At 43.1% G+C, this 26,376-nt stretch overlaps 1 protein-coding gene across 1 annotated transcript in view; it reads left to right on the top strand.

Annotated features, from left to right (window-relative positions):
* trpc4b (transient receptor potential cation channel, subfamily C, member 4b) overlaps nucleotides 1-4,891 on the top strand; it is a 174,486-nt gene extending 169,595 nt beyond the window's left edge. The window contains exons 10-11 of the mRNA XM_072477060.1: nucleotides 3,292-3,381; nucleotides 4,062-4,891. Of these exons, the coding sequence (XP_072333161.1) occupies nucleotides 3,292-3,381; nucleotides 4,062-4,820 (849 nt within the window). The 3' untranslated portion in view covers nucleotides 4,821-4,891. The remainder of the gene's footprint in view (nucleotides 1-3,291; nucleotides 3,382-4,061) is intronic.
* The last annotated feature ends 21,485 nt before the right edge of the window (nucleotides 4,892-26,376 follow it).

Below are 26,376 nucleotides of genomic sequence, written 5' to 3'. Positions count from 1 at the left end.
CATGAGGAGAATGTGCAGACTCCGCACAGACAGTGACCCAAGCCGGGAATTGAACCTGGGACCCTGGAGCTGTGAAGCAACTGTGCTAACCACTGTGCTACCGTGCCACCCTCTTGCAACACTGGATGCTGTCCTCTTCTGCAGGGCTTTGGCACTGATCTCCACCTCCAATGCTGGATTTGGCAGTAGGTGGTAATGACTAAGAGGTTTCCTTGCCCATGCTTGACCTGACTTGATGCCATTATACATCATAGGGCCCAGAAACAATGTTAAGGACTCCCAGAATAATTTCCTCCAGAATGCATAACACTGTGCAGCCACCTTTACCGGTGGTACAGGACAGACCCAGGGATGGTGATGGTGGTGTCTGGGTCATAAGACATAAGAACTAGAAGCAGGAGTAGGCCATCTGGCCAGACCGGGTAAGGACGGCAGATTTCCTTCCCTGAAGGACATTCGTGAGCCGGCTGGGTTTTTACAACAACCTAAAATGGTTCATGGTCATCATTAAACTTCTAATTCCAGATAGTTATTGGATTAAATATCCACCATCTGCCATAGTGGGACTTGAACCCAGAGCATTACTCTGGGTCCCTGAGTTACTAGTCCAGTGACAATACCATTCTGCCACCGCCTCCCCTGATAGTGAGCCTGATAATGCACAATCTCTAACCTCAAGCAAGGACATTCAATCAGCAAGAAAACTTAGATTGACCGTATGATCCATCTCCATCCTCATTTCCCCACACGTGACAATATCTTTATTCATGGTTTTATAATTTCCAGGCTAAGTATCTCCCACTTTTCTCTTCCTGGTTTTCCAAGTTTCATCTTACACAAATTCTAACTCATCCAGTAACCACATTCTGCCTTTCACAACCTTGTGCTCAGCTGTCAACTCTGTCCTCCGTAAAACTGAATGATTTTGTGTCTCAGCACATTGACTTCAAAGTCCAGCTAGTCTGCAAAACAATTGATGGCATTGCACCAACCTACCTCTGTTGTATTGTTGAACCCCATATTCTTTCATGTGCCACTAATGTTTGCAGAACTGTCCTTCTGAAGTTACTCCTTCCAGTACACCGTTGGTGGTCAATCCTTCAGCCATTACATTTTGAACCTTCTGCACTTGTAGCATATCTTTTACCAGTCCTCTTGAAAATTTACCTCTTTATCTATACCTCAGTCACCACCCCATCCCTTCTCAGATACTCTTGCTAGAATCCTATCCTCTTTAAAACGCAACCTGGATGTTTCACTAAATTAAAGGGAAATTATAAATGCAGTGGGTTGTTATAGCTTAAGGAACATTGTGATGTTATATAAAACGAATAACTGCAAAATCATGACTTTTTATCACCAGGCCATATGGCAAAGCAAATTAGAACAATGAAGTCTACAGAAATTATGCATAGATTTGCAATCTGCTCTTCAACTTGGAAAGACTGAAAATGCTGGAATTCTGAAATATAAAAAGAACATTTTCAAATTACCTGGCAGAACAGACAGTATCTGTAGAGAGAAACAGATTTAATGAGCTGGATTTAGTGCAGCCCACTGGAAAAGAATGATGAAGGCAGGGGGAGGGGGGGTTGCAAGGACATCGCTCATTGACAGGCATGATGTACCAGTTGAGAGACCCGGCATCAGGAATGGACAGGCGCTTAAAGCCATCCCTTTTCCTTTGTCTCCGCCTCCCTCTTTCCAGCAAACTCCCTTCCCTTGTGACCCACAAGGTCACTCACCTGCATCCTGGGATCCAGCAAACATCTTGGGGCAGGGCCTCAGTGCATTTCAGGCAGCAGCACTATTCTCAATTGGTCAAAAGCTCCTTGGGGGCGAAGTTTCCACCCCACTGGGGACTTGATTGGGTGGGAGGCCCGATGCTGGCGAGTGAAGTTCCCAATGGGCAATTAATCGCATCATGCCTACCCCTCGGAAGCGAAGCCGGGTTCCCATCAGTTCTCCAACCAGTGGGATGGGGTAGATCTGCGTCGCTGGAACAAAATCCAGCCCAACGTTTCAGTTTGATGATGACCCTTCATTCTGGTGAAGACTTTTTAAAGTAGCTTGGGCAATAAAAGATGGAACCAGAATCTCCCTTTTCCTGAGATGGATGGGTGTGCAGCCATTGGCATGGAGAACACTCTGCTCATAGTAATCAGAGGGAGCAGAAAATTGTTGTGCTCATCCAAATGTAACTGATGAATATACTTTATGTGCTCATCATTTGAATTAGTGTGTTGGGCTTTATGGGGAGGTGGGGAGAACGGCATACTGCTCGACCCCTAGGTACAAAAATCGACTTTGAATAAGGCCACTCCGTGGAAATAACACATTGCCAGCTGCCAAAACACGCTAAGGGTTGGACTTTCGCCCCTCAGTGGGAGGAAGTGTGTCCTCCCCCCCCCCCGCCCTCAAGAACTGCCGGTGAATCTGATTGGTGGGAAGATCTACCAATGCCAGCGGTGCCACAACTCAATAGTGGGTGCTGCTGGGATTGCAAGCAGGGTGAAAAGGACAAGCTCCAGGGAGAGGCAAGTCTGGGATTTTGGACGGGGCGGGATCAGAGAACCTCTGGAGGGGAGGGTGTGGATTTTGGAGGTCAGACAATAAGCAATGAAGTGGAGGTAACATCTTGGAGGGGTAGGGAGACCGGATGTACACAGAGCACCACTCACCCCAAATGATGTACATTCCCCAACTTAACCCACCTTTTCAACAAAGTTGTTTAAGAAGACTTCCCACTCTCGCCCACCGGCCATTCTCCAGTATTTTGCTCACCCCAGTCCAACGCCGGCATCTCCACATCAGTATTTTATGGCAGTGGAGGCAGAATTAGGGTTTTAAATGGGCATTAATTGGCCTTTCAAGGCCCTCAAAAGGCCTAAGGACAGGCAAACTAGTGGGTGCCTTACCATCCCCAAATTATGGGGACAGTGGACCAGCCATCCAACATATTTATGTTCCCCTGCCCCCGCCAAAAACATGTGTCGCCAGGGTAGTGTGTTGGGGGGTAAAATCCAGCGCAGTTTTTTTTCCAACAAGCACACAACTTCTCACAATCTCCCGTTCGTTTGCTAAATGGCACGTTAGCCATCTGTTTGCACCAAATTAGTAATTTTCATTACAATGAAACCATTTTATTAATATTTTTAAAATGGTGATTTTATATGGAGGCAACAGTACATTAGCATAAACATTTGTTCAAAAGTGCGAACAGATTAGGCCTACTTTGTTATATCCTGTAAAATGAATTAATTTCTTAATTTGCTTATTCCTGTCTTTCAGGAAGTTATAAGAAATCTGGTGAAAAGATATGTTGCTGCAATGATCAGAGATGCCAAAACTGAAGAAGGGCTGACTGAAGAGAATTTCAAGGTACTGTCTTGACTATTGTTTGCCAAATTCTGTGCCTAGGAAAAGAATTGCAGCGACAGTTTCAATCACTTAGAAGGTGGCAATGATCATTTCCAGTTGAAAGGATACTTTTGGTGATAGCAACACTGAAACCTCAAATATGAGTAGAAATGCTTTAGTGTCAGTTTACAAAATGTCCAGTGTCTAGTGTTACCACTTGTTCTGCCTCAAACTTACTGCCAAGGGTAGAAAGAAGTCTCAATTATCCTAAACTATACGTTACAAATGCGAAGCCCAAATCCTGTAAAAATGAATTTTTTTAAAGGCGGGCAGCAATGCATCACCAATTTATAATTATTAAAAATGTGACTATTCAACTGGGGTGGGGGTACGTAGATTACACCTGGAACGCAACATTCATTGTGGTGCAATATATTAGAGGTAACAAAACTGTAATCCACTGCTAAAGTGGAACTTTATATCACCTGTGGTTCAATTTCATGCTGACTGCACAGTCTGGTTGAGCAACTTAAAGTTTCCCTAATTATTGATTCTGGCAGTGAAGTATTCAGAGAAGTCTTAATATTATTGGCAAATGGATATTTCCCGATCGTTTTGTTAAAATACTCGTTTATTGGCAGTGTTTTGACATCAGTGAAAAGATTATACGTTAAAGTAAAAGACCGTTGCTGTGGTTATAGGAACTGAAACAAGATATTTCCAGCTTCCGCTATGAAGTTTTGGGTCTTCTCAAAGGAAACAAGCTTCTTGGTAAACAGGCTGCGACTGTTAACACAGCGTCCGGAATATCCGATCCAAATGAAGTTTTTAAAAGCGAAGATCGGGCAGCTGACCACGTGACTTTTTCAACAAAGAAAATAACAGGTGCAAATGAGCAGAAGAACAAGCTAAGCTTTTATGATTTGACATCTTTGGTTTGTCCAAAGCCAATGTCTAAAATATCAGACACTCCAGCGGCATGTAGCACCTTAAGCAATGGGTCCACGCTGAAAGCAACTGATATATCCAAGGAAAAGCAAAACAATAAAAGTATTGTTAAAGACTCTATCAAAAATTTAGGATTCTTTCGCAAAAGAACAAAACCATGCAATGCAGAGCAGAATAGCAATAGGATTTACACAGTTTCTGAGGAAATTACTCAGGAGGAATGCCTGCTGAAAAACAAAGGAAGCTCTGACTGTGAGGGCATGAGGAATTTGGACCCAGTGGTAGTCAACAAGGTTGACTCAGACATAAAAGACCTAAATATGAGTAACACATGGAAGCCAGAAAAGGAAGAAAAGATACATGTACTTTCACACCAACAGTCTCCAGATGGCAACCCCAGTGCTCACTCTTTAGAAGCAACAGAGAATACTCTGGCAAAGGATTCAGGGAATGAAGACAGTGTGAATAAATGGACTGTGACACAGGGTGATTATGTGACAACTAGATTATAATAGTATTTATTTTGCAAATTGCTTTTGAGAATAATAATAAAAGAATTATATTAAGAAGATCTGGTAAACCATCATATTAGCAATGCTTGTTTCTTTTAAGTTATTGATTATTCTATCAGTGCTCATATATGTAGCCTTTGCAAATAACCTGAGTTCCTGAGTGAGTCTGTAGAACTCTGGAAAATGTAATTGACAATCTCTAATTTATATGGGTAGAAATCAGGGAGGAAAAGTTGATATTTCCGAAGAAATATTGCAGCCACTAAAGTGGAGGTCCAACTGCTATCGGTAGTACCCTATTTTTCCAGTCTTGTTTCCATTGCTAAGTTTGACATATAAATTCAATGTAAAACTGTATCACTTATTTTCTCAGGTGATGCATATGCACCATTTGTAAGTACATAGCTGGAGACAGTACAAGAAATGTAGAAGTATTTTCTAACTTTCCGGATATGTTTTGACCCAAGTACCAAATCAGGAGCACATTATGAATGTGCAGCGTAGGTTTTGTTAAAATCATTAGCATCCTAGATTGTTTAACTATAGTATAAAACTAAGCACAAACATTTGCTTAAATATATCAAAATAGTACTTGTAGTAGGAATGTAAGCAACAGAAGTAGGCCATTCAACTTCTATCAAGGTTGATTTGCACCTCAGCTATATTTTTCCACATTTGCTCCATACCCCTTATTTCATTGAGCTAATAGAAATCTGTCTCAGTTTTGAAAGCTCCCAGATGTCCCAACATGCACAGCCTTTTTAGGGAAGTGAGTTCCGAATTTCTCCGACCCTATGAGTGAAAAAATGCTTCTCCATTTCTCTCCTAAATGGCCTAACGCTTATGTCCCCTTGTTCTTGATTTCCCTCAAGAGAGGAAATGGATTATGTATATCTAGCCTATCAAATTCTTTCAACATTTTCAACACCTCAGTCAGATCATGACCAATCTCCTGCACTCAGCGATATAAAAGATAAGTTTATGCAACCTTTCCTCATAGTGTCATCCACTAATAAGATATTTTTACAAACTGTAAAGACTTATTTTGAATCTAATGTGAAATTGTGTTCAACGACATCAGTAAAACTGTAAAGGAAATAATTATTCATACATTTCTAATCAAAAACATTAGCAGTTGCACATAAACCATTACTAAAATAAGCCAATGACACATAAAGCATTGGATTATACAGTGCTGCCTGGACGTTCAGTCCCCTACTCGAATGAGCTCCTGGCCTCAACTGTATTGCAGATTGTGACAGGTGTCTCCCCAAAAGCACCAAAGCATATTTCAAGTTACATTCATCTCTGTTATGTTCTCAAATTCAATCTTGGGAGTGGTATTTGCAAGATCTATTGAAGGCCATTCCAGGCCACACTTCGTACACAGCCACAGGAACATTTGCAAAAATAGTTCATTTCAATCCTTCAAACATAGTATATTGATAACATATTGCAGTTAAGGATTCAGGTTATAAATAAAAATCATGGTAGAAATATTCAGGGAGGGTGGGGGAGGAACCAGAACATTGAGATTATGACTTCTTTCAACCAAATTTTTGCTTCTTTTTGTCCCGAAAGGAAATGTCTGTTGTCGGTGAGGCTCAGCACTTTTTTTCTCCAAATTCACCCCCACCCCAACTCACTCTCCAATCACAACAGCAATGTTGTAATGTAGCAGGCATGCAGTATCATATTCAAATAGTAATTAATCCAAGAAAGATTGCTGTATGTTCAGATCAGCAAGGGAGCAGCATCACTCAGAAATCCTGCTGACTCTGTGAAGTGGTTGTTCCAGGTGTATAGTTATTGATGTGAATACCATCCCCCATCAACAAAATGCCCCCTTCCCTGCGATATGTGATGGCATTAATGCAAGTGCAAATGCCTAGGCAGATATCCCGTCCCAGCCACTGCATTTCTAGCTAAAATACTGAAGTAGGTAAAAGTTCTTAATCTGTTGTGTGATTCCTAATTCAAACTATAGCAGAATGATACTGATTTCCTGAATTTTGTGTAGCAATTCCAGCACTAAGGTATCAGACGCACAAGAAATGCTTCTTTGAGGCAGTCTTATGCCATTTTTAATTGTATCATAATCGTTTAGTTCGGTTGGAAACATAATCAGGAACTTAAAACTTTAAAATGTATTTGTTTTTCTCAATTGCCAGTTGCATTATCACTTGCTGCCTTCGTTCAGTTATTCCATCAACTTATTGAGCAACACAACTTGAGTCTCAGTTGAAGTTGCTTCATTAGGAGATGCATTTACTGTACAGGATAGATGCTCCTGCTGGCCTTGCCCGAAACTGAGGACCTGCCACTTTGAAGACCTTCAATCAACAAAATAGCCAAGAATCATGACAACTCAGACATTATAGAGGTAGTCAAGTCTAAATAACAGTCAATACTGGAGTGAAGCTCCAAGTTGGGTATCCCAACATAAGACCAGTGTGTGAATGCCCGGAGTTTCTGGAATAGTTAATATCATTTGTTTTATGGCAAGTAACACCATCAATGAGTACTGAAATATCCACACATACTAAAATACTAGGGCAAGTTAACTGATTATCCATGTACATGTGTAGGAGGATATATCCAATCATTTTATAATATGCAACAGCTTCAGTGTAATTTTTTAACTGATGTCCAAATTATAGAAATGAATAATTTTGAATAGTATCAATACAGCAGTTAGAAAAGGACTAGTACATCATGCCAAAACACTGCCCGTAACCATTAAAACACTAACCTCCCTCAACTGCTACATATTATGCCATAGCCCTAATTATAGGCATCATAACCTGAAATTGTCATGGGAATTTTCCCAATGATCCAAAATTATGGCAGGGGAACGAGGAACCCCTGCATAAATTCCACTGAATTTAAACATTTGGCCATCAGTAAAACAACTGATGAGTTCGGGCTTTCTAAATACAGATACCTGTGAATGAACTTTCAGTGAAAGAATTGTCCTGTAATTGACATATCTTTGATAGATTTCTTCTGAGAGACTTTATGAAATAATGAAAATGAAGTTAGGTCAATAATGGGTGACTTATTTATTTTGTTTTTAAATAGGAGAGGAGATTTTGGTCGGAATTCCAAGGCTGTTGGAATTCTCTTTTCCCGCTGGGAGCACACCCCCGCACGTGGGTTTCCCAGCGGCATGGGGTGACTTCTATGGGATATCCCGTTGACAAGCGGCGGGAAGAGAGAATCCCACCGTCAGTGAACGGTACCCTGTCGAGATACACATAGCTGGGGACCGGAGATTCCCGCCCATATTATGAAAGTTAACACTCCTGGGTATTTCAGTTTTCACTTTTTGAGTAATTTGGTGTATTTTAAAAAAGCTCTGTTTCCAGTACTTTCATTCTCATCTTGATGACTTTACAAAAAACTGTTACATTTCAGGTCATTCAAAGATGCTGGTATTTAAAGAGAAACCTAAAACTTCGGCTAAATATTAAATCAAACTTCCTGAGCTTTATTTTGTAACTGCTATATTTAATTATTGCTGGCCATAAACATATTCTTGAATTTCTGACTCAATATTATAATAAATAATTTATTGTAATATTTGATCAGCAGCTTAGCTTCACGGTTGTTTACTGTGACAATGTTATATTGACTTTGTGATTTGGGAGGCATGGTGGTGCAGTGGTTAACACTGCTGCCTCATGGTGCTGAGGACCCGGGTTCAATCCCAGCATTTATGTACATGATAAAATGTACCCATGTAAGGCTCTGCTTCAAGGCCTGGCTTACTATCAGCTTTCCAAACTATTCTCTCCTGCTGTCTCTCGGTGTTGGATTGGGGTGGTTTAGTTTGTCCAAATTATCAGCCTTAATCTAGCATTCTATGGCAATCCAACATTAGCAATCATCCATACAGACAGATTCTGGGCATCAATTGCCGCAGGGAGCACTTGATGAAGCACAGAGGTGAGAAATTGAAATGCTACCTGCTGGCCTGAGAGCCAAATTCAGGGATCCTTCAGTTTGCAAACCCAGAGATTTGGACTTCACCGGACAGAGCTGCCACTGCAGTTTGTAAGCAAACATCAACACTTCATTTATGTCATTGAGTACTACATGAAAAGGGCAGAGAAATTATGTGGGTTGTTACGTTAACTACACTGTTCATCTATGGACATACCTCGGGATGACACGGTGGCGCAGAGCTAGCACTGCTGCCTCATGGCGCCAAGGTCCCGGGTCACTGTCCATGTGGTGTTTGCGCATTCTCCTCGTGTTTGCATGGGTCTCACCCCACAACCCAAAAATATGTGCAGGGTAGGTGGATTGGCCATGCTAAATTGCCCCTTAATTGAAAATAAAGAATTGGACACAGATTTTGTGATTTAATATTTTACTCTTAAGTCTAGATAATTGAAGCATCAAGAGTAACATCGTGTTAAATCATGAATAGTGCAGAACCTTATGCACTGAAATACCATTGCTCTGAAGTTAAGCAATAGGGTAAAAAAGGATAAAAGAAGTGCATTCTTCTAAGGTCCCTGAATCCAGAATCTGATTAGACATTAAAGACTTTAACATAAATGAATTAACAAAATGATAAAATAGCAGAGAAGATTCTCAGATGAATACATTAAGTGCTCACCCACAAGAATTCCATGGTTCAATTTTAAGTCCCTATCTTTTGCCTTGTTTTTTCATTATATCAGCCTCCTTAATACTTCTTGGTAGTAAAAAACGATAAAATGCATGCTTGCATTTGGCTAAGATTAGGAATGCATTGTGTCTTTCGTAATTGGTCATCAATTTATATAAGACGTGGGCATTAAATGCATGCCATTCTGAAATTAAAATGCATTCTGCACACTGAAACCCAATCAATGGGTCTACCTTTCAAATACGGTAAATGATAACAGCTATTGGCCCTTTGGCATTCACCACAGGGAGGTCTGCATTCTCTGTTTTATCAACATGTAAAAGTGCCTTAAATTCTACCCTCTGTTGTGTACCTTGCTGTAAGATCCCAACTGACATTTGCTATAAACGTTGAGGACTTTTCAAAACGTCGTATGTAATGATAATGTTGGTTTACTGTTTAATTCCAGAGATTAGATTTTCTTATTCCCTATGTCACTCGTGCTAATGTTGCCTGTCTACAACCTCTCTATGAGCATTAGCTTGTCAGTTCAATAATAGACAATACTTTTTATTAGATTTTAACCAAACCACATTCGTAACTTTTAATCATCACATCGGTTTCTAATAAAAATGGCATGTTGTGGAATTTCTGTATATACTATTTAAAAAAAAATTGCATTTATATAGCACCTTATCAAATCTCTCAGAATTATCCCAAAGTGCTTCATATCCAATAAATTATTTCGAAGTGCAGTGACTCTTGTTATGTGTGAAAACACAAATACTTTCTGATCATTGTTGTGTTGGATCAGCAATTTTTAAAATGTCAAGCTCAATTTGGGTCTTTCCAACTGATTCGCTTAAGCTCTGATCATTGATGTGTAAATCACAGGGGGAAAAATGATAACAGCACTCAAAATTTCAGATTGGGAGCGCCCATCATTTGGGTGCTACAGGGCTATTTGACATTCTTGACATTCAAAGTGGTGTTGGTGGTGCATACTCAATTCTCAGGCACCGTATTAATGAGGGTGTCAGCAAGGGTGAAGTGAATGGCTGCCAGAAGAATGTAGTGCAGGCAGATCATGACATCAGTCAGCATGCAATGGTGATATGCCGATCGTGCAATTTTGGACATCTGTGCACCAGCTAAAGCCCTTTCTTCACTTCACGCAACTGACCACACATTCAGCAGCAGGATGGACCCTGTAGAATCCGACAGAGTGAGCACACGGGAATGAATGGTTGGATACAAATGAACACAGATTTACTTTTTCCGCAGCTCTCCTCTCCCCGAAGAGTCTCCCTCCTTGACCTATGTTCAGGTTGGGGTTTTTATACTCAGGCTCCCCCTGTTAAGGGGGAAACCCCACCCTGTTTACCAGGAAAGTTCGTATCCGTGGAGGTCACGGGGAACGAGATGGTGCACACCCCGAGACCTCCTCCGGGGTCGTAACAGATCCACTACTAGCATTAATTAAAGGGATTATCATCTGTCTACAGGCCAGTTGTTGGTTGATTTCTTCTGGCTGTTACTCAGATTCGGCAAGTGTTTGGTGCTTTCAATAATTCATGAAATTGCCTAAATCTACAGGGGGAGGGGGGGGTTGACTGGTGCACAAGGTGATCTTGGCTTAAATGTGAGGTTATCCACTTCAGTAGCAAAAATAGGAACACATTATTATTTGAATGGGTGTAAATTGAGAGAAGTGAATGCTCAGTGAGACCTTGGTGTCCTCATGCATCAGTCGCTGAAAGTGCACAAACACAGCAGGCAGTAAGGAAGACATATGGTTTGCTGGCCTTCATAATGAGAGGATTTGAGTATCGGCTGTTTATTGCAATTGTACAGGGTGTTGGTGAGGCCACACCTGGAGTATTGTCTGCAGTTTTGGTGCCCTTATCTGAGGAAGAATCTTGCCATGGAGGGAGTGCAGCAAAGGTTTACCAGGTTGATTCCTGGGATGGCAGGACTTTCACAGGAGAGATTAAGTCGGTTAGGATTATACTATTGAAGTTTAGAAGAGTGAGTTAGGATCTCATTGAAACTTCTAAAATTCTAACAGGATTAGACAGACTAGAGTCATAAAAAATGTTCCCGATGGTGGGGGAGTCCAGAAGTATGGGTCATAGTTTGAGGATAAGAGGTAAACTTTTTAGGACTGAGGTGAGGAGAATTTTTTTCACCCAGAGAATGGTGAATCTGTGGAATTCACTGCTACAGAAAGTAGTTGAGGCCAAAACATTGTGTGATTTCAAGAAGGAATTAGACATAGATCTTGGGGCTCAAGGGACATGGGGGGAAGGCAAGATCAGGGTATTGAACTTGATGATCAGCCATGCTCATAATGAATGGCGGAGCAGGCTCAAAGGGCCAAAAGCCCTACTCTTGCCTCTATTTTCTATGTATGTTTCAAGGCTTTTGCACAAATCAGATGTTTCCAGGCATGGGTGCACTTGTAACCATTCCCCTTAATTACAGCATAATTTGGAGAATGGAAAGGGTGCACACGGAACAGGACTGGGTGCTGGGAAAGGCAGGAGGAAGAGGGGGAGAAGGGCTGTGAGCAGGAGCTCATATCCTCTCAGAATGTTCAGGGTACAAATCTCTTACCTGAATCTCAGAGAGGAGTAATTTGTGCAATTCTGTGCTTTAGAAATGACATCCTCAATGAAATCTGCCACCTGGAGCTACAGCGCAACCATTGTTGCATAAGGGAGGCCACTGAGTGTCTTCAATTTAAAGCTAACTGCATTTCATTCTTTTTTGCCAGAGAGAAGCAGGAGGAGCAAGCAAACTGTTTCAATTACAGACTTCCCCATGGTCATGGTGCCATTAACAGCATGCATATTGCTTTGTGGACAACACTTGCCAATGTTAATTGTACGTAGATACTGGGCACTAACTGGCTATTAATTTAGTTCCCTGTAAATTGACACAGACAAACTTTGGTGGTTGGGTGAGGAGTAATACTCTCAGAATGTGAAATCCTGTAAGTAAATGTGTGTCAAGATTGGTTACAGATCTATCCTTCACCAATTTAACTTTTTGGGATGCAATATGGTAGCAAACAATGTTGCCTGAAGGTGAACGTTGGAAGGTAAGAAACAAAAATCAGACAGAGAACTACCATCCTGGTAGCGATTTTGGAAAATGGAAGAAAACAAATGAAAATTGTTTGGCTATGATTACTCTGTGATGTTCTCAGAGTCTGGGCCTTGGACCAATGGAAGAGTTAAGTAGTTGTGTGGACAAATTACATCCCTTCGTAAGAGGAAACACGGCGTTGTCACTTCCTACCAGAAATAAGTCAGATACAAAATATTTTGTGAGTTGGATACCCTTCAGCTGGATAGTGATGAGGTTTGGATCTTTTATTAGAGTTCTTTGATGAAATCTATGACAACAATGATCTATTAAGTGAGTATGACTCATGGTCAACTTTGATAGATTTGAAAAACAGATGGTCGTTCTATGGAAGAATATATAATGGACTTTAACAGACTATATAAAAGATTCACTGAATTCTGTTTTAGGTCCTGGATCGGTACGAGCAATTAGGATTTATAGAATCATAGAATTTACAGTGCAGGAGGAGGCCATTCAGCCCATCGAGTGCACCAGCCCTTGGAAAGAGCATCCTACCCAAGCCCACGCCTCCACCCTATCCCCGTAACCCAGTAGCCCCACCTAACCTTTTTGGACACCAAGGGCAATTTATCACAGCCAATCCATCTAACCTGCACATCTTTGAACTGTGGGAGCAAACCAGAGCACCCAAACGGAAACCCATGCACACACGGGGAGAATGTGCAGATTTCGCACAGACAGTGACCCAAGCCGGGAATCGAACCTGGGACCCTGGAGCTGTGAAGCATTGTGCTAACCACTGTGTTACCGTGCTGCCATTTATATTGTTGGATTGGATTGGATTTGTTTATTGTCACGCGTACCGAGGTACAGTGAAAAGTATTTTTTCGCTCAAACAGATCATTTAGTACATGAAAAGAAAATACTTAATAAGGCAACACAAGGTATTTAATATAAATACATAGACACCGGCATAGGGTGAAGCATACAGGAGTAGAGTATTAATCAGGTCAGTCCATAAGAGGGTCGTTTAGGAGTCTGGTAACACCGGGGAAGAAACTGTTTTTGAATCGGTGCGCATTCGCAGACTTTTGCCCGATGGAAGAAGTTAGACGAGTGAGTAAGCTAACTGGGAGGGGTCTTTAATTATGCTGCCCGCTTTCACAAGGCAGCAGGAGGTGTAGATAGAGTTGATGGATGGGAGGTGGGTTTGTGTGATGGACTGGGATGTTCACGACTCTCTGTAGTTTCTTGTGGTCTTGGGCCAAGCAGTAAGTCCAATTTGGACAGACTCCTGCTTTTAACTGCTGTTCCATTTCTGAAGAGGAAGACCCTGTTGAATCTGATGCCTGGAAAAAAACTCGCAGGGAAATTTTATTTGCTTTCAGCTTTTGTGGAACAAATGGGACATTGCATGTTGCAGCCATCTGAGATGGCCACTTCCCGATTACAAAATGGACACTTTGCAAAGATTGCAGGGAAAATGGACAATGCTGAGAAAACAAGCAGGTTCAGAGCTTGTCTGTATATTGCTCCCAGACAAGACCAAAACTGTAGGCCCATGAGCATACTAATGGCCCATCTCTGGGAACAAGAGTAACATTTGAGTAACCGATACTAAGGCAGACACCCCGGCGGCAGAGGAGACCGAAACAACGCAGGCCAACGGCCACCTAGGACATGCCCAGCCATCAGGGCACCCACCCTTTTATTGAATGAAATCAATAGGAATGATCAAGAAACGGCCCAATTGATTGGGGCCAAGTTCAAGGCCCCAATCTCTTGGACTTGGCTCTCACAGCGGAGAGACCCATCCACCAGCTGCACCAGAAGCAAGTAAATCCAAGGTCAACGCCCGTTACCTGACGGACGGCACTTCAACTCCAGCAGCCTCAGATCCGAACAACGGCCATTGTTCCTCTGACTGAGTGGGCACCTGAAGCTAAGTATAGGCTTTAGCAGTAGTGATAGTTTAATCTGTAGAGTTTTCGTGCACGAGTAGATTTAACTGTGTGTGTAAATAAATAAGCATTGACTTTGAACTAACTAACTGGTGTACCGAGTCTTTGATCAGTATTCGGTTTTGAACCTTGTGGCGGTATCGAAAGATACCTGGCGACTCTAGAGCAAACGTAATTAGAATTAAGGTTGATGACCATATTGACCGCCATATTCAGAGCCAACCAAAGACAGCAACAATGTGATATAAAGAATAAATGATTCAGTGATTTCCACATTTTGGAATGGTCCAGATACTGGATCATTGGAGGGATTAGGATGGCAGAATTAGGATGAAAGCACCATGAGCAAATATATTCATTACAGCAAAAAACAGAATTTAGATGGAAAAAATAAACAAATTAACCCCAAGAACGCCCAAGGAACAGTTAAAAGGTGTCTCTGGTATGACACAAAGTTTCATCATATGATAGCAAAAAGGTTAGCAAAAGCCTGTATAAGTACATAAAAGGGAAGAGAGCAACTAAAGTGAATGTTAGTCCCTTGGAAGATAAAACCAGAGAGTTAATAGTGGGTAATGCAGAAATGGCAGAGATGCTACATCAATATTTTGCCTCAGTTTTCATGGTTGAGGGCACTAGTACCATCCCTACAAGAAAGGGTAATTCAGAGATAATAGAAAGGGTTGAACTTAGAACAATCAACATCAAGAGGGAAACTACTCAACAAACCATTGGGATTGAAGCAGACATGTCTCCAGGGCCTGATGACCTACATCCTAGGATGTTAAAGGAAGTACGAAGTCTTACAACACCAGGTTAAAGTCCAACAGGTTTGTTTCAATGTCACTAGCTTTCGGAGCGCTGCTCCTTCCTCAGGTGAATGAAGAGGTATGTTCCAGAAACACATATATAGACAAATTCAAAGATGCCAAACAATGCTTGGAATGCGACCATTAGCAGGTGATTAAATCTTTACAGATCCAGAGATGGGGGTCACTGGATCTGTAAAGATTTAATCACCTGCTAATGGTCACATTCCAAGCATTGTTTGGCATCTTTGAATTTGTCTATATATATGTTTCTGGAACATACCTCTTCATTCACCTGAGGAAGGAGCAGCGCTCCGAAAGCTAGTGACATCGAAACAAACCTGTTGGACTTTAACCTGGTGTTGTAAGATTTCGTATTGTGCTCACCCCAGTCCAACGCCGGCATCTCCACATCATGGTTAAAGGAAGTGGCAGCAGAGATGGTGGATCCATTGGTTATAATATTCCAAAATTCCGTGGACATTGGAAAGATTCCAGTGGATTGGAAAAATGCTAATGCAATGCCCTTATTCAAAAAGGGAGGGAGGCAGAATGTAGGAAATTACAGACCGGTTAGTTTAACATCTGTTGTTGGGAAATTGTTAGAATCCATTATTAAGGAAGCAATATCAGGACATTTGGAAAGTCAAAATGCAATCCAGCAGAGTCAGCATGGATTTATGAAAAGTAAATCATGTTTGACTAATTTGCTAGAGTTCTTTGAAGATGTAACAAGCTAGGTGGATAATGGAGATCCTTTAGATGTACTATATCTGGACATCTGGAAGGTGTTTGATAAGGTTCCAGACAGAAGGTTAATACACAACGTTAGATCACATGGGATTTGGTGTAATTTATTAGATTGGATGGAAGATTGGCTGACGGACAGAAGACAGTGAGTCGGGATAGACGGGTCTTTTTTTGGATGGCAAGATATAACTAGTGGGGTGCCACAGGTTTCAGTCCTTGGGCCCCAGCTATTTACAATCTATATCAATGACTTGGATACAGCGATGGAAGGTTCTACAGGCAAATTTACAGATGACACAGAAATAGTTGCGACGGTAAGTTGCAATGAGGAAATAAGAACCAAATGTATTTAGTTAGGTTAGGAGAATGGGCCAAAATATGGCAGATGGAGTTTTAACAAGGATAAGTGTGAGGTCATCCATTTTAGTTGGATAAATGGAAAAGCAACTTATTATTTAAATAGGAAGAAACTTCGGGATGCTCCGGTACAGAGGGATCTGCGTGTCCCCGTGCATGAGTCGCAGAAAACTAGCATGCAGGTGCAACAGTTAATAAAGCATATGAAATGTTTGCATTTATAGCGAAAGGACTAGAGTATAACGGTAAGGAAGTGTTGTTGCAACTATACAAGGCATTGGTGAGATCGCAGCTGGAGTACTATGCACAGTTTTAGTCCCCTTATTTGAGGAAAGATGCAGTGACATTGGAGGCAGCTCAGAGAAGGTTCAGTAGATTGATTTTGTAATCGGCGATCGTGCGGAGAATCCCTTTTTAAGGTGGAATTGGGGACGGCGCCTGTTTTGCGCAGGTTTTGAATGCTTCGCCCCCTCTTAAACAGCATCATTGTGGCGTAGCCCGCACGGCGTTGGGACGGCCTCAGGACGTCACCTGAAAGTTTTCCCCCCGACACTCCGCCCCGGATGTGCCGAGCTCACGATGGCGCGCGGGACATGTGATCCCAGTCATGCGGGAACCAGGCGTGGTGGCTGCAGACTGTCCAGTGCCGCCACAGGTGGGTGCGAGCCGTGCTGCTGGCTTGGGAGAGGGGGGCTTCTGTGAGGGCTGGGGGAACTGGTGGAGGTGGCAAGGGGGTGTCCAGGGGGGCAGGTCGGGTCCGCACATGGCAGCCACCATGTTGTACGGCGTGACCACGGACCCAGCAATTCGAAGAATGAGGGGGAGATCAAATTGTGATATATAGGATAATAAAAAGTATGGATGATTAAAGGTATGGGGAAATCTAGAACAAGAGGTCATAGTCTCAAGATAAGGGGTAGCAAATTTAAAACAGGGATGAGAAATTACTTCTCCCAAAGGTTCGTGAATCTGTGGAATTCGCTAACCCCGAGTGCAGTGGATGCTGGGACAGTGAGTAAATTTAAGGGGGAGTTAGACAGATTTTTAATTAGTAACGGGTTGAAGGGTAACGGAGAATGGGCAGAACGGTGGAGATAAGGCCATGATGATGTCAGCCATGATCGTATTGGATGGTGGATTAGGCTCAAGAGTCTAAATGGACTTCTTCTGCTCCGAGGTCTTATGTTCTTATGTTCTAAGAAAGACCTATTCTGTCAAATGCCACCTTCCAGTTCTTGTCTGTAGCCTTGCAGGTAACAGAACCTCAAGCACAAATCTGGTGATCTTGATTAATAAGGTTTTCAGGGATTATGGGGGAAGGCAGGAGAATGGAGATGAGGAACATATCAGCCATGATCGAATGGCGGAACAGACCCGATGGGCCAAATAGTCTAATTCTGCTCCTAAATCTTATGGTCGTATGAGCTGCACGTAGTGAAGAGGCGGAATGTTCAATGTGACACATAATTGAAAAATCTGAGTAATAAGATGAAAATTATGAATTTGAAGAAATTATATTGATCACAAGGCGATTTAGTCCAGTGATTTATGTATTAGCTCCAATCTCCATGTAACTCTGTAGTGCTGGAAAGTACTTGTACTCCAACAGTGTGTGGACCAAATGGATTGAAGTGTTATTTTGATTCACTAAATATTGCGGATCTTTGGACTCGAAGGGCAATTTGCATGGCCAGTCCATCTAACCTGTACATCTTTAGAATGTGGGAGGAAACACATGGAAGAAAGCCACGCAGACATGTGAAGAACATGTAACCTCCACACAGACAGTCACCCAAGGGCATGATTGTTAGACGTTTAGCTGCTGTTGTATAAAGAGTCAAAGGTTCTGCTCCTTTTCACAAGCACCTTTATTTTACTTTAACAGACTCTGCACAAAACTCTCTCATCACATCACCTGACACAAAGGCCACCTGAAGCCCCTTTACATATCAGTGTCAATTATTGGATACTTCACATAAATAAGACAACTAATTGGAATGTCTCTAACCCATTACTTAACAGTCTCCCCTTGCTTGGAGAAAAAAAAATAATCAGGTGAAAACAAAATTACAAGAAACCCAAAAACACACACGCAATCCCCCCCTCCCCCCCCTTTTGTTTTCAATTTTTTGGGGAAGAACAAAAAAAACAGTCACAGAAACAGGCGCCCTTCATTAACAATATCCAGAAGTTTCTGTGAACTAGCCCCTCTTTTTGTAAAACAGCCTGACAATTGATAGCTACTGTCGACCCATTTAATTTTTGCTATTTCCACTCTGTCCAATATCTGCTTCAAACTTGCGATGTCTATCCTTAACCTTTTCTCATTGACACTTTATTATAGAGTGCACATTTTCCCACAGGGATTTATTGTCAATGTGACATTCAATAGGTATATTACCCAAATCCCCTAATCCCAAAATTTCTGTCAATATTTGAGATATATAAAAGGCCACATCCACCGCCTCTACAAGGTTTAATATCTCAGCAGCCAAAGTGCTTTTGACCACTCTCCTTATTTTCTTTGTTTCCCACACAAGAGGGGAACATTTACCATTGTTCCCCAAAAGGAAAATTATAAAACCTCCTACGCTTGAAACCCCATCACATAAATTTGCATAGGACGCATCACTCTAAACTATGAGTTTCAAGTGCCGAAGGTCACCTAAAACCGGGAACCTCAAAACACACTCCTGCATTTTTAGTTTGACCAACGCTTTATTTGCTCTTAATATGTCTTCCACTTTGGGATCATTCATTTTTGTACTCAACTCTAAGACATCAAAACTCACGTCCGGTCTAGTCTGTCTACCGAATCAATTCAGTTCCCCAATTAAACTTCGCAGTTACTCTTTTTCCATCTTTGAAACCATTGCGTATTTTTGTGAAACCCGGCCACGACTAATTGCTATTGGGCTGATGCTTTCCAAATAAGATTGCTGACGTAAAGTTGCCCCTAACCTAGTCTGTTCGATTTCCAGTCCAATATATTTCAATGCACCGGAAGCCTGACTTGCAACCCTGAATTCTTTCCCCAAACCAGAGATTACAATAGCTTTGAAATCACTTGTCCCCCCCACCAAAAAAAATTGTCAACATGCATCATAAAGATGCCAGAAAGGTTTCCTTTATAGTGCCAGTAAAACATTGCCGGATCTGCTTTCAACTGGCAACAGCCTTACTTTAACAAAACTGACCTTACCGAAAAATACCAGACTCTAGATGCATCATTTAATCCATATGCACATTTTTTTAACTTCCAGAGTACCCCTTCTGTGTTAGCTGCCTCTTTAGGAGGACGGAGAAAAATGTCTCTCTGGAGCTGATGCCCCTGCAAAAAGGCAGCTTTTATATCTATAGATTTGCATTCCCATGCCTTTGTGGCTAATAGAGCCAAGAAGATCTTTAAAATAACCTTTCCTGCCGTAGATGAATCTACCCTTAAATCCTGATCTTCTAAGTTTTCTTCAAATCCCCTTGCCACAAGCCTGGCCTTTGCCTTATAAGTTCCATCCAGAAGAAACTTTTCCGTGCAAATCCATCTGTGGGATAGAGCTCTTTGTCCCCTATCCGGTACTTCCGTGTATACCCCAAATTCACTCCAACTATGCAGTTCTTGCTGTTTGGCATCTTTGATAACTTTTTCATCTAAATTATTGGAAGCCACCAAAATCTCACGTGCATGTGGGTTTCTACTCCTATTAGTATTCGTAGTCTTACTCATGTTCTGAGACCTTGATAAACTACATCCCCTCTCCTGCCTGGTATCTCGTTCTGTACTGCTACTGATTGATCTGTCCCTTCTGCTGTGGGATGTCCTTTCAATAATTCTCGAAATTTTTCTGCGGACCTGTTCACTATCTGATGCACTATCTGAACTGGCACTCCGTTTCTGTGCCCTCCATTTTTGAACTTCGTGTTCCCAATCCATTGTCTTGACTCCATCCGCTGAGTTCTGTACATTCAACCAATGTTTATACTTTCCAGTGGCCTTCCCTGCTCTACTAATAACAGTTGCATCCTTCCATTGACTAGACCCTTCAGGCAAGTATGTCACTTTTGTACCAACTTTTGGCAGTTGTCCTTTCAGAAAAATGGCCTGTTCTAATTCATCAGAAGTATTGTTTTCCTCTACAGAAACACTATCTATATCAGTTAACTGGTCCTCATAGTTCTGTAACACGTGCGTACCAGATTACCCTGCTTCCTCGTCATGTCTGTCTGCTCTGTCTAAATTTGAAAATTTGTAATCTGTACCCATTATCCTTGATGAATGTACCCTAACAGTTTGATTGCCATGTTGCAAAATAATTGTTTTGCCATCTATGCCTATGATCTTCCCTGGGCCTTTACATTCATTAAAATTGTCTCTCTTATAGTATACTATGTCTTCTTGCTGAAAAACCGTATTTGATAGCCATACATTATGCCGTAAAGCTCTGCGAATTCTTTCAGAGATTTCTGCTTCCAAAAAAGCTTTTCTACTGCTGTGTAATGCATTTAAATGCTCAGCAAAGGCAGAGCTAATTGTAGTCCCTTCCCATGCTGGAGGCTGGTCATTCCAAATGGACAGAATTTTAGGATTTCTGCCAAACACTAATTGATAGGGACTATAGCCCCCAACCATCTGCAATGAATTCTTTGCATGTACCGCCCATGCTAAAGCTGAATTTAGCTTGGTCTATCTGCCAAAATTTTCTGGAGCATATCATCTATTACCGCATGGTTTCTTTCACACACACCATTACTGAATGGACTTTCTGCAGCCAAATTCAGAACTGTGATATTCACGTTTTCACACATATCCCTAAACTCATCATTATCAAATTCTCCCCCATTGTCCGTAAGGAATTTTGCTGGTGGGCCCATTCCTGTCCCTATCCATTTTTCCACGATTTAATGCAGAATTATTCTCTTTTCTTTACTTCGTACAGTCGTTAATTGACTAAATCTGGTTGCCAAATCTACAAAATGAAAAATAAATATATTATTGGCTTTATCCCAGATCTTAAGGTCCATGGCCACAATGTCGTTAAAATCCATGGCCAAAGGTAGGGTTACTATCGGTCATGCTGGTGAGCTTCTGTACTTCCTACAAACTTCACAGTGAACACTAACCTGTTCTATCAGCTTAGTATAGTCTTCATCCCTTACCCCTGCATCCTTTAATAATCTTTTCAGCCTCCGAGGAGACGGATGCGCAAATTGCCTATGCAGTTTTAATACAACAAGCTTTTTATCAGCTAAAGCCCCATTTTCAACTGCCATTAACACAAACTTAACAACTGTACTTGAAATATTATTTGTCAGTAATGGAATACAATAGTGTCCCGAAGGTGTAAATTGTAAGTCCACCGTCTTTCCAAAAACTGTTGCCTTATCCTGTTCCATATCCAGTTTCATGTGTGCTTTCTTCATCGACGGTCTGCTCAGAAGCAAAGTTATCTCACTTGATACAACATCCCTGCTAATGAAATGATTCACTCTGGCAATATTGCAAGGGATCACCATTCTTTTCAGCGACTTCAGAGTACGAGGAAAGGTTGAGGGTGCTAGGCCTTTTCTCATTAGAACGGAGAAGGATGAGGGGCGACTTGATAGAGGTTTATAAGATGATCAGGGGAATAGATAGAGTAGACAGTCAGAGACTTTTTCCCCGGGTGGAACAAACCATTACAAGGGGACATAAATTTAAGGTGAAAGGTGGAAGATATAGGAGGGATATCAGAGGTAGGTTCTTTACCCAGAGAGTAGTGGGGGCATGGAATGCACTGCCTGTGGAAGTAGTTGAGTCGGAAACATTAGGGACCTTCAAGCAGCTATTGGATAGGTACATGGATTACGGTTAAATGATATAGTGTAGATTTATTTGTTCTCAAGGGCAGCACGGTAGCATTGTGGATAGCACAATTGCTTCACAGCTCCAGGGTCCCAGGTTCGATTCCGGCTTGGGTCACTGACTGTGCGGAGTCTGCACGTCCTCCCCGTGTCTGCGTGGGTTTCCTCCGGGTGCTCCGGTTTCCTCCCACAATCCAAAGATGTGCAGGTTAGGTGAATTGGCCAATGATAAATTGCCCTTAATGTCCAAATTGCCCTTGGTGTTGGGTGAAGGTGTTGAGTTTGGGTAGGGCGCTCTTTCCAAGAGCCGGTGCAGACTCAAAGGGCCGAATGGCCTCCTTCTGCACTGTAAATTCAATGATAATCTATGATTAATCTAGGACAAAGGTTCGGCACAACATCGTGGGCCGAAGGGCCTGTTCTGTGCTGTATTTTCTATGTTCTATGTTCTATTATCATCCCCAAACCTGAAACTTGTGGAACCTTCAAATTCCTTAACCTTTTTATGATTTTCAGCATTCAAGGAATCCAGGTAACATTTTAACCAGTCAATTCCACACACAGTAGATGTGCAGCCATTGTCCAATACAGCACAATTGAAGGATTCTGCAACCAACACCCTCATTACCAGTGTAAAACTGCTTGTTAATAGGACAATGCCTTCTTTCTGGTCACTATCTTTTTCCTCTTCTGACTCTTCCATGTCATGTGTCGCTTCAAACACTCTATTATAACATGTTGGACAGTTGAAAGCATAATGGTATTGAGAGTCAGATCGAAAACGTCGATTTATCATACCCCGGGCATTTCTGGGGTTCATCTTCCTTTTGTAGGTTCGAACTGGGTTTTTGTCTTCATAATTTCCGGGTCCTGATCTCCTTCTATAGTCTTGGAACCTGTTTGTAGCTGTACAATTTTGCCATCCTGTTAGTAGTGTATCTTCCATATTCTGCTTTATTGCAGACTGACCTATTTGGGTCATCAGAGCCATCGGAATCAAATATTTCCCCAGAAACCTTTTTAAAGCTTCTGTCATCTGATCGAATAAGGTATCCTTATCCATAAACTGAACTCCTGTCAAAACCAGGAGCCTATCCATGTTGCTCACTGTTAAGCAATTTAAAGGTCAACACAGACTGGAAATTCCAGTCTGCCAAATTCCATTATTTAGTCTTCAATGGAGAAATCCTCTGTTATCTGGAACCTATCGAAATCTGACCATGCTTCATACACACTTTTTATAAATCTTATCCACATAACGTAATAGTGTCTCCAGACCTTCTTCTGAGTCTAACTCTTCCAATTTCAGCTCAGAAAACACTTTGCTTCGGTTTTTACTGTCACAAGGTGATGCACGATCAATTGTACAAAGGCTCAGATTGGATACATCTGTGGCTTTATTGCAGTAAGATGCGTGGCCTCCTACAGCAGCTGGCGAAATGGCAGCTGAATGGAGGACACGCATATTTATACTCCTCCTCCTGGGCGGAGCCAGCAGGCAGGGGCTTCCGGCGAACCTGTAGTACAGGTCCTACCTTACATCCCCTAATACAGGGATACAGTGGTTCACCACAGTCACCTGTTAAAAATGAGTTCGGCGGGGGTGGTGTAGAACTATATTCAGTATTGAAAATTATGCACAGCGTTTTATTAAAAGGAAGTGAGAGAAAAAAAAGGTCCTCTTGAAAGTCTGGTGCCAGTTAGAGGTTCAACCAGTCTGGTGCCTTGACGTTCCACAGGGAGCGACGTAACGGTGGCGGCGATGTCGATGCTGGCGACGTCGGTGCCAGCCTGATGTTGGATGACTCCGGGAGCGTGCCGAAATCCTCTTCATCCTTGTGGTATTAGAGGTATTACGGTACCTGATAGGCTGGAGCACCATTGGTGGAAACTGTATGCTTTCTATTGGTTAGGATGTATGGTAGCTCCGCCCTGCTAAGCGGGGTATAAGAGCCCGTGCTGCCCCAGCAGCCTTCATTCTGTACCTGAGCTGCTGGGGGAAACATCTAGCTTATTAAAGCCTTCAGTTGGACTACAACCTCGCTTTAGTGGTCATTGATCGTGCATCAATTTAATAAGCTAGTTTTATTTATTTTTTAAAAAGGATGGAGCTCTGAATCAAGCCGGAGTGTCTGCAACTCAGCCCCCACGCGGCGAACTCAGCGGCAATCTTCAAGCACTGGCTGGCGTGCTTTAAAGGGTATCTTGGGACGGCCGAAAACACACCCACGGGAGAGCAGAAAATGCAAATCCTGCACTCAAGGATGAGCCCAGAGATTTACACCCTCATCGAGGAAGCGGAAGATTTCAATGCAGCAATAGAGCTGCTAAAAGGACATTATATTTGCCCGGTAAAGCAGGTCTACGCCCGGCACCTGCTTGCAACAAGGCGACAAACCACTGGGGAATAGCTGGAAGAATTCGACCGCGCACTCCTGGTGTTGGGGAGAAACTGCAGCTGCCCGCAAGTTTCGGCGAGCGAACACACTAAACTCTTGGTCCGGGACACTTCTGTGGCAGGTATGCTATCCTCACAAATCCGCCAGCGACTGCTAGAAGAAGACACTCTGGGTCTCAAGGAGGCACGGGCCCTTGCAGGCTCTCTGGACGTGGCCTCCAGGAATGCCTGCACTTACGTTCCTGACCGCACGGCAGCCCCCTGGGCAGTGTGGAACCCCTCCGCAGCCGACCCCGAGACATCCCCCATCCCCCCACAAGCCTGCGCTGCAAGGCGACCTGGCAACCCCGGGGGGCCCCGCTGCTACATTTGCGGGCAGGCCAAGCACCCCCGCCAGGGCTGCCCGGCCCGTGCATCCACCTGCAAGGGATGCGGCAAAAAGGGTCATTTTGTGGTGGTGTGCCAGGCCAGTGCAGTTGCCGCGGTCTCCGGCGGTGAATGCGGACCGCCACCACAAACTTCTCCACGGTCCCCATGCGGCCAGCGGTCGCCGCCATCTTCCTATTCCAGGGCCACATGCGGACCCCGGGCACCGCCATCTTGTCCTGCGGACGCCACGTTAGAGGGATTGGCGCCGCCATTTTGTGCACCACCAGCCATGTGCGACCAATGGGAGCCGCCATCTTGGATGAACCCCCAGGACCCCAGCTCGGCTGACCACGCACTGCCCGAAGAGAACTCTCAACTGCTGCGATTAGCCTCGGTGACACTGGATCAGTCCCGGCCTCGAACAATCTCAACTGCTACAATGACCGTATTCATCAACGGGCACAAGACGTCCTGCCTAATCGACTCTGGGAGCACAGAGAGCTTCATACACCCCGACACGGTAAGGCGCTGTTCTATCCTCATCCACCCCATTAATCAAAAAATCTCCCTTCTCTCCGGTTCACTCTCAGTGGAGATAAAAGGGTTTTGTGTGGCAAACCTCACAGTCCAGGGAAGCGAGTTCAAAAATTTCCATCTCTACATCCTTCCCCACCTCTGCGCGGCTACACTCCTGGGTTTAGACTTCCAGTGTAACCTCCAAAGTCTAACCTTCAAATTTGGCGGCCCTATACCCCCCTTACTGTCTGCGGCCTCGCGACCCTTACGGTCGACCCACCTTCCCTGTTTGCGAGCCTCACCCCGGATTGCAAACCCGTTGCCACCAGGAGCAGACGGTACAGTGCCCAGGATCGGATCTTCATTAGGTCAGAGGTCCAAAGGCTACTGAGGGAAGGGGTGATTGAAGCCAGTAACAGCCCCTGGAGAGCTCAAGTAGTGGCGGTAAAGACCGGGGAGAAGCATAGGATGGTCATCGACTACAGTCAGACCATCAACAGGTTTACGCAGCTGGACGCGTACCCTCTTCCCCGCATATCCGACCTGGTAAACAGGATCGCGACATTATAAGGTCTTCTCCACGGTGGACCTCAAGTCCGCCTACCACCAGCTCCCCATCCGCACTAGTGACCGCAAATACACTGCCTTCGAGGCAGATGGGCGGCTCGATCACATCTTAAGGGTTCCCTTCGGTGTCACCAACGGGGTCTCGGTCTTCCAGCACGAGATGGACCGAATGGTTGACGGGTACGGTTTACGGGCAACATTCCCGTATCTCGATAATGTCACCATTTGCGGCCACGACCAGCAGGACCATGGCACCAACCTCCGAAAATTCCTCCAGACC

This window comes from Scyliorhinus torazame, chromosome 15 (genome assembly GCF_047496885.1).
Source record: "Scyliorhinus torazame isolate Kashiwa2021f chromosome 15, sScyTor2.1, whole genome shotgun sequence".
In the NCBI taxonomy this organism is placed as follows: Eukaryota; Metazoa; Chordata; class Chondrichthyes; order Carcharhiniformes; family Scyliorhinidae; genus Scyliorhinus; species Scyliorhinus torazame.
This window is presented reverse-complemented; position numbering and strand designations above follow the sequence as displayed.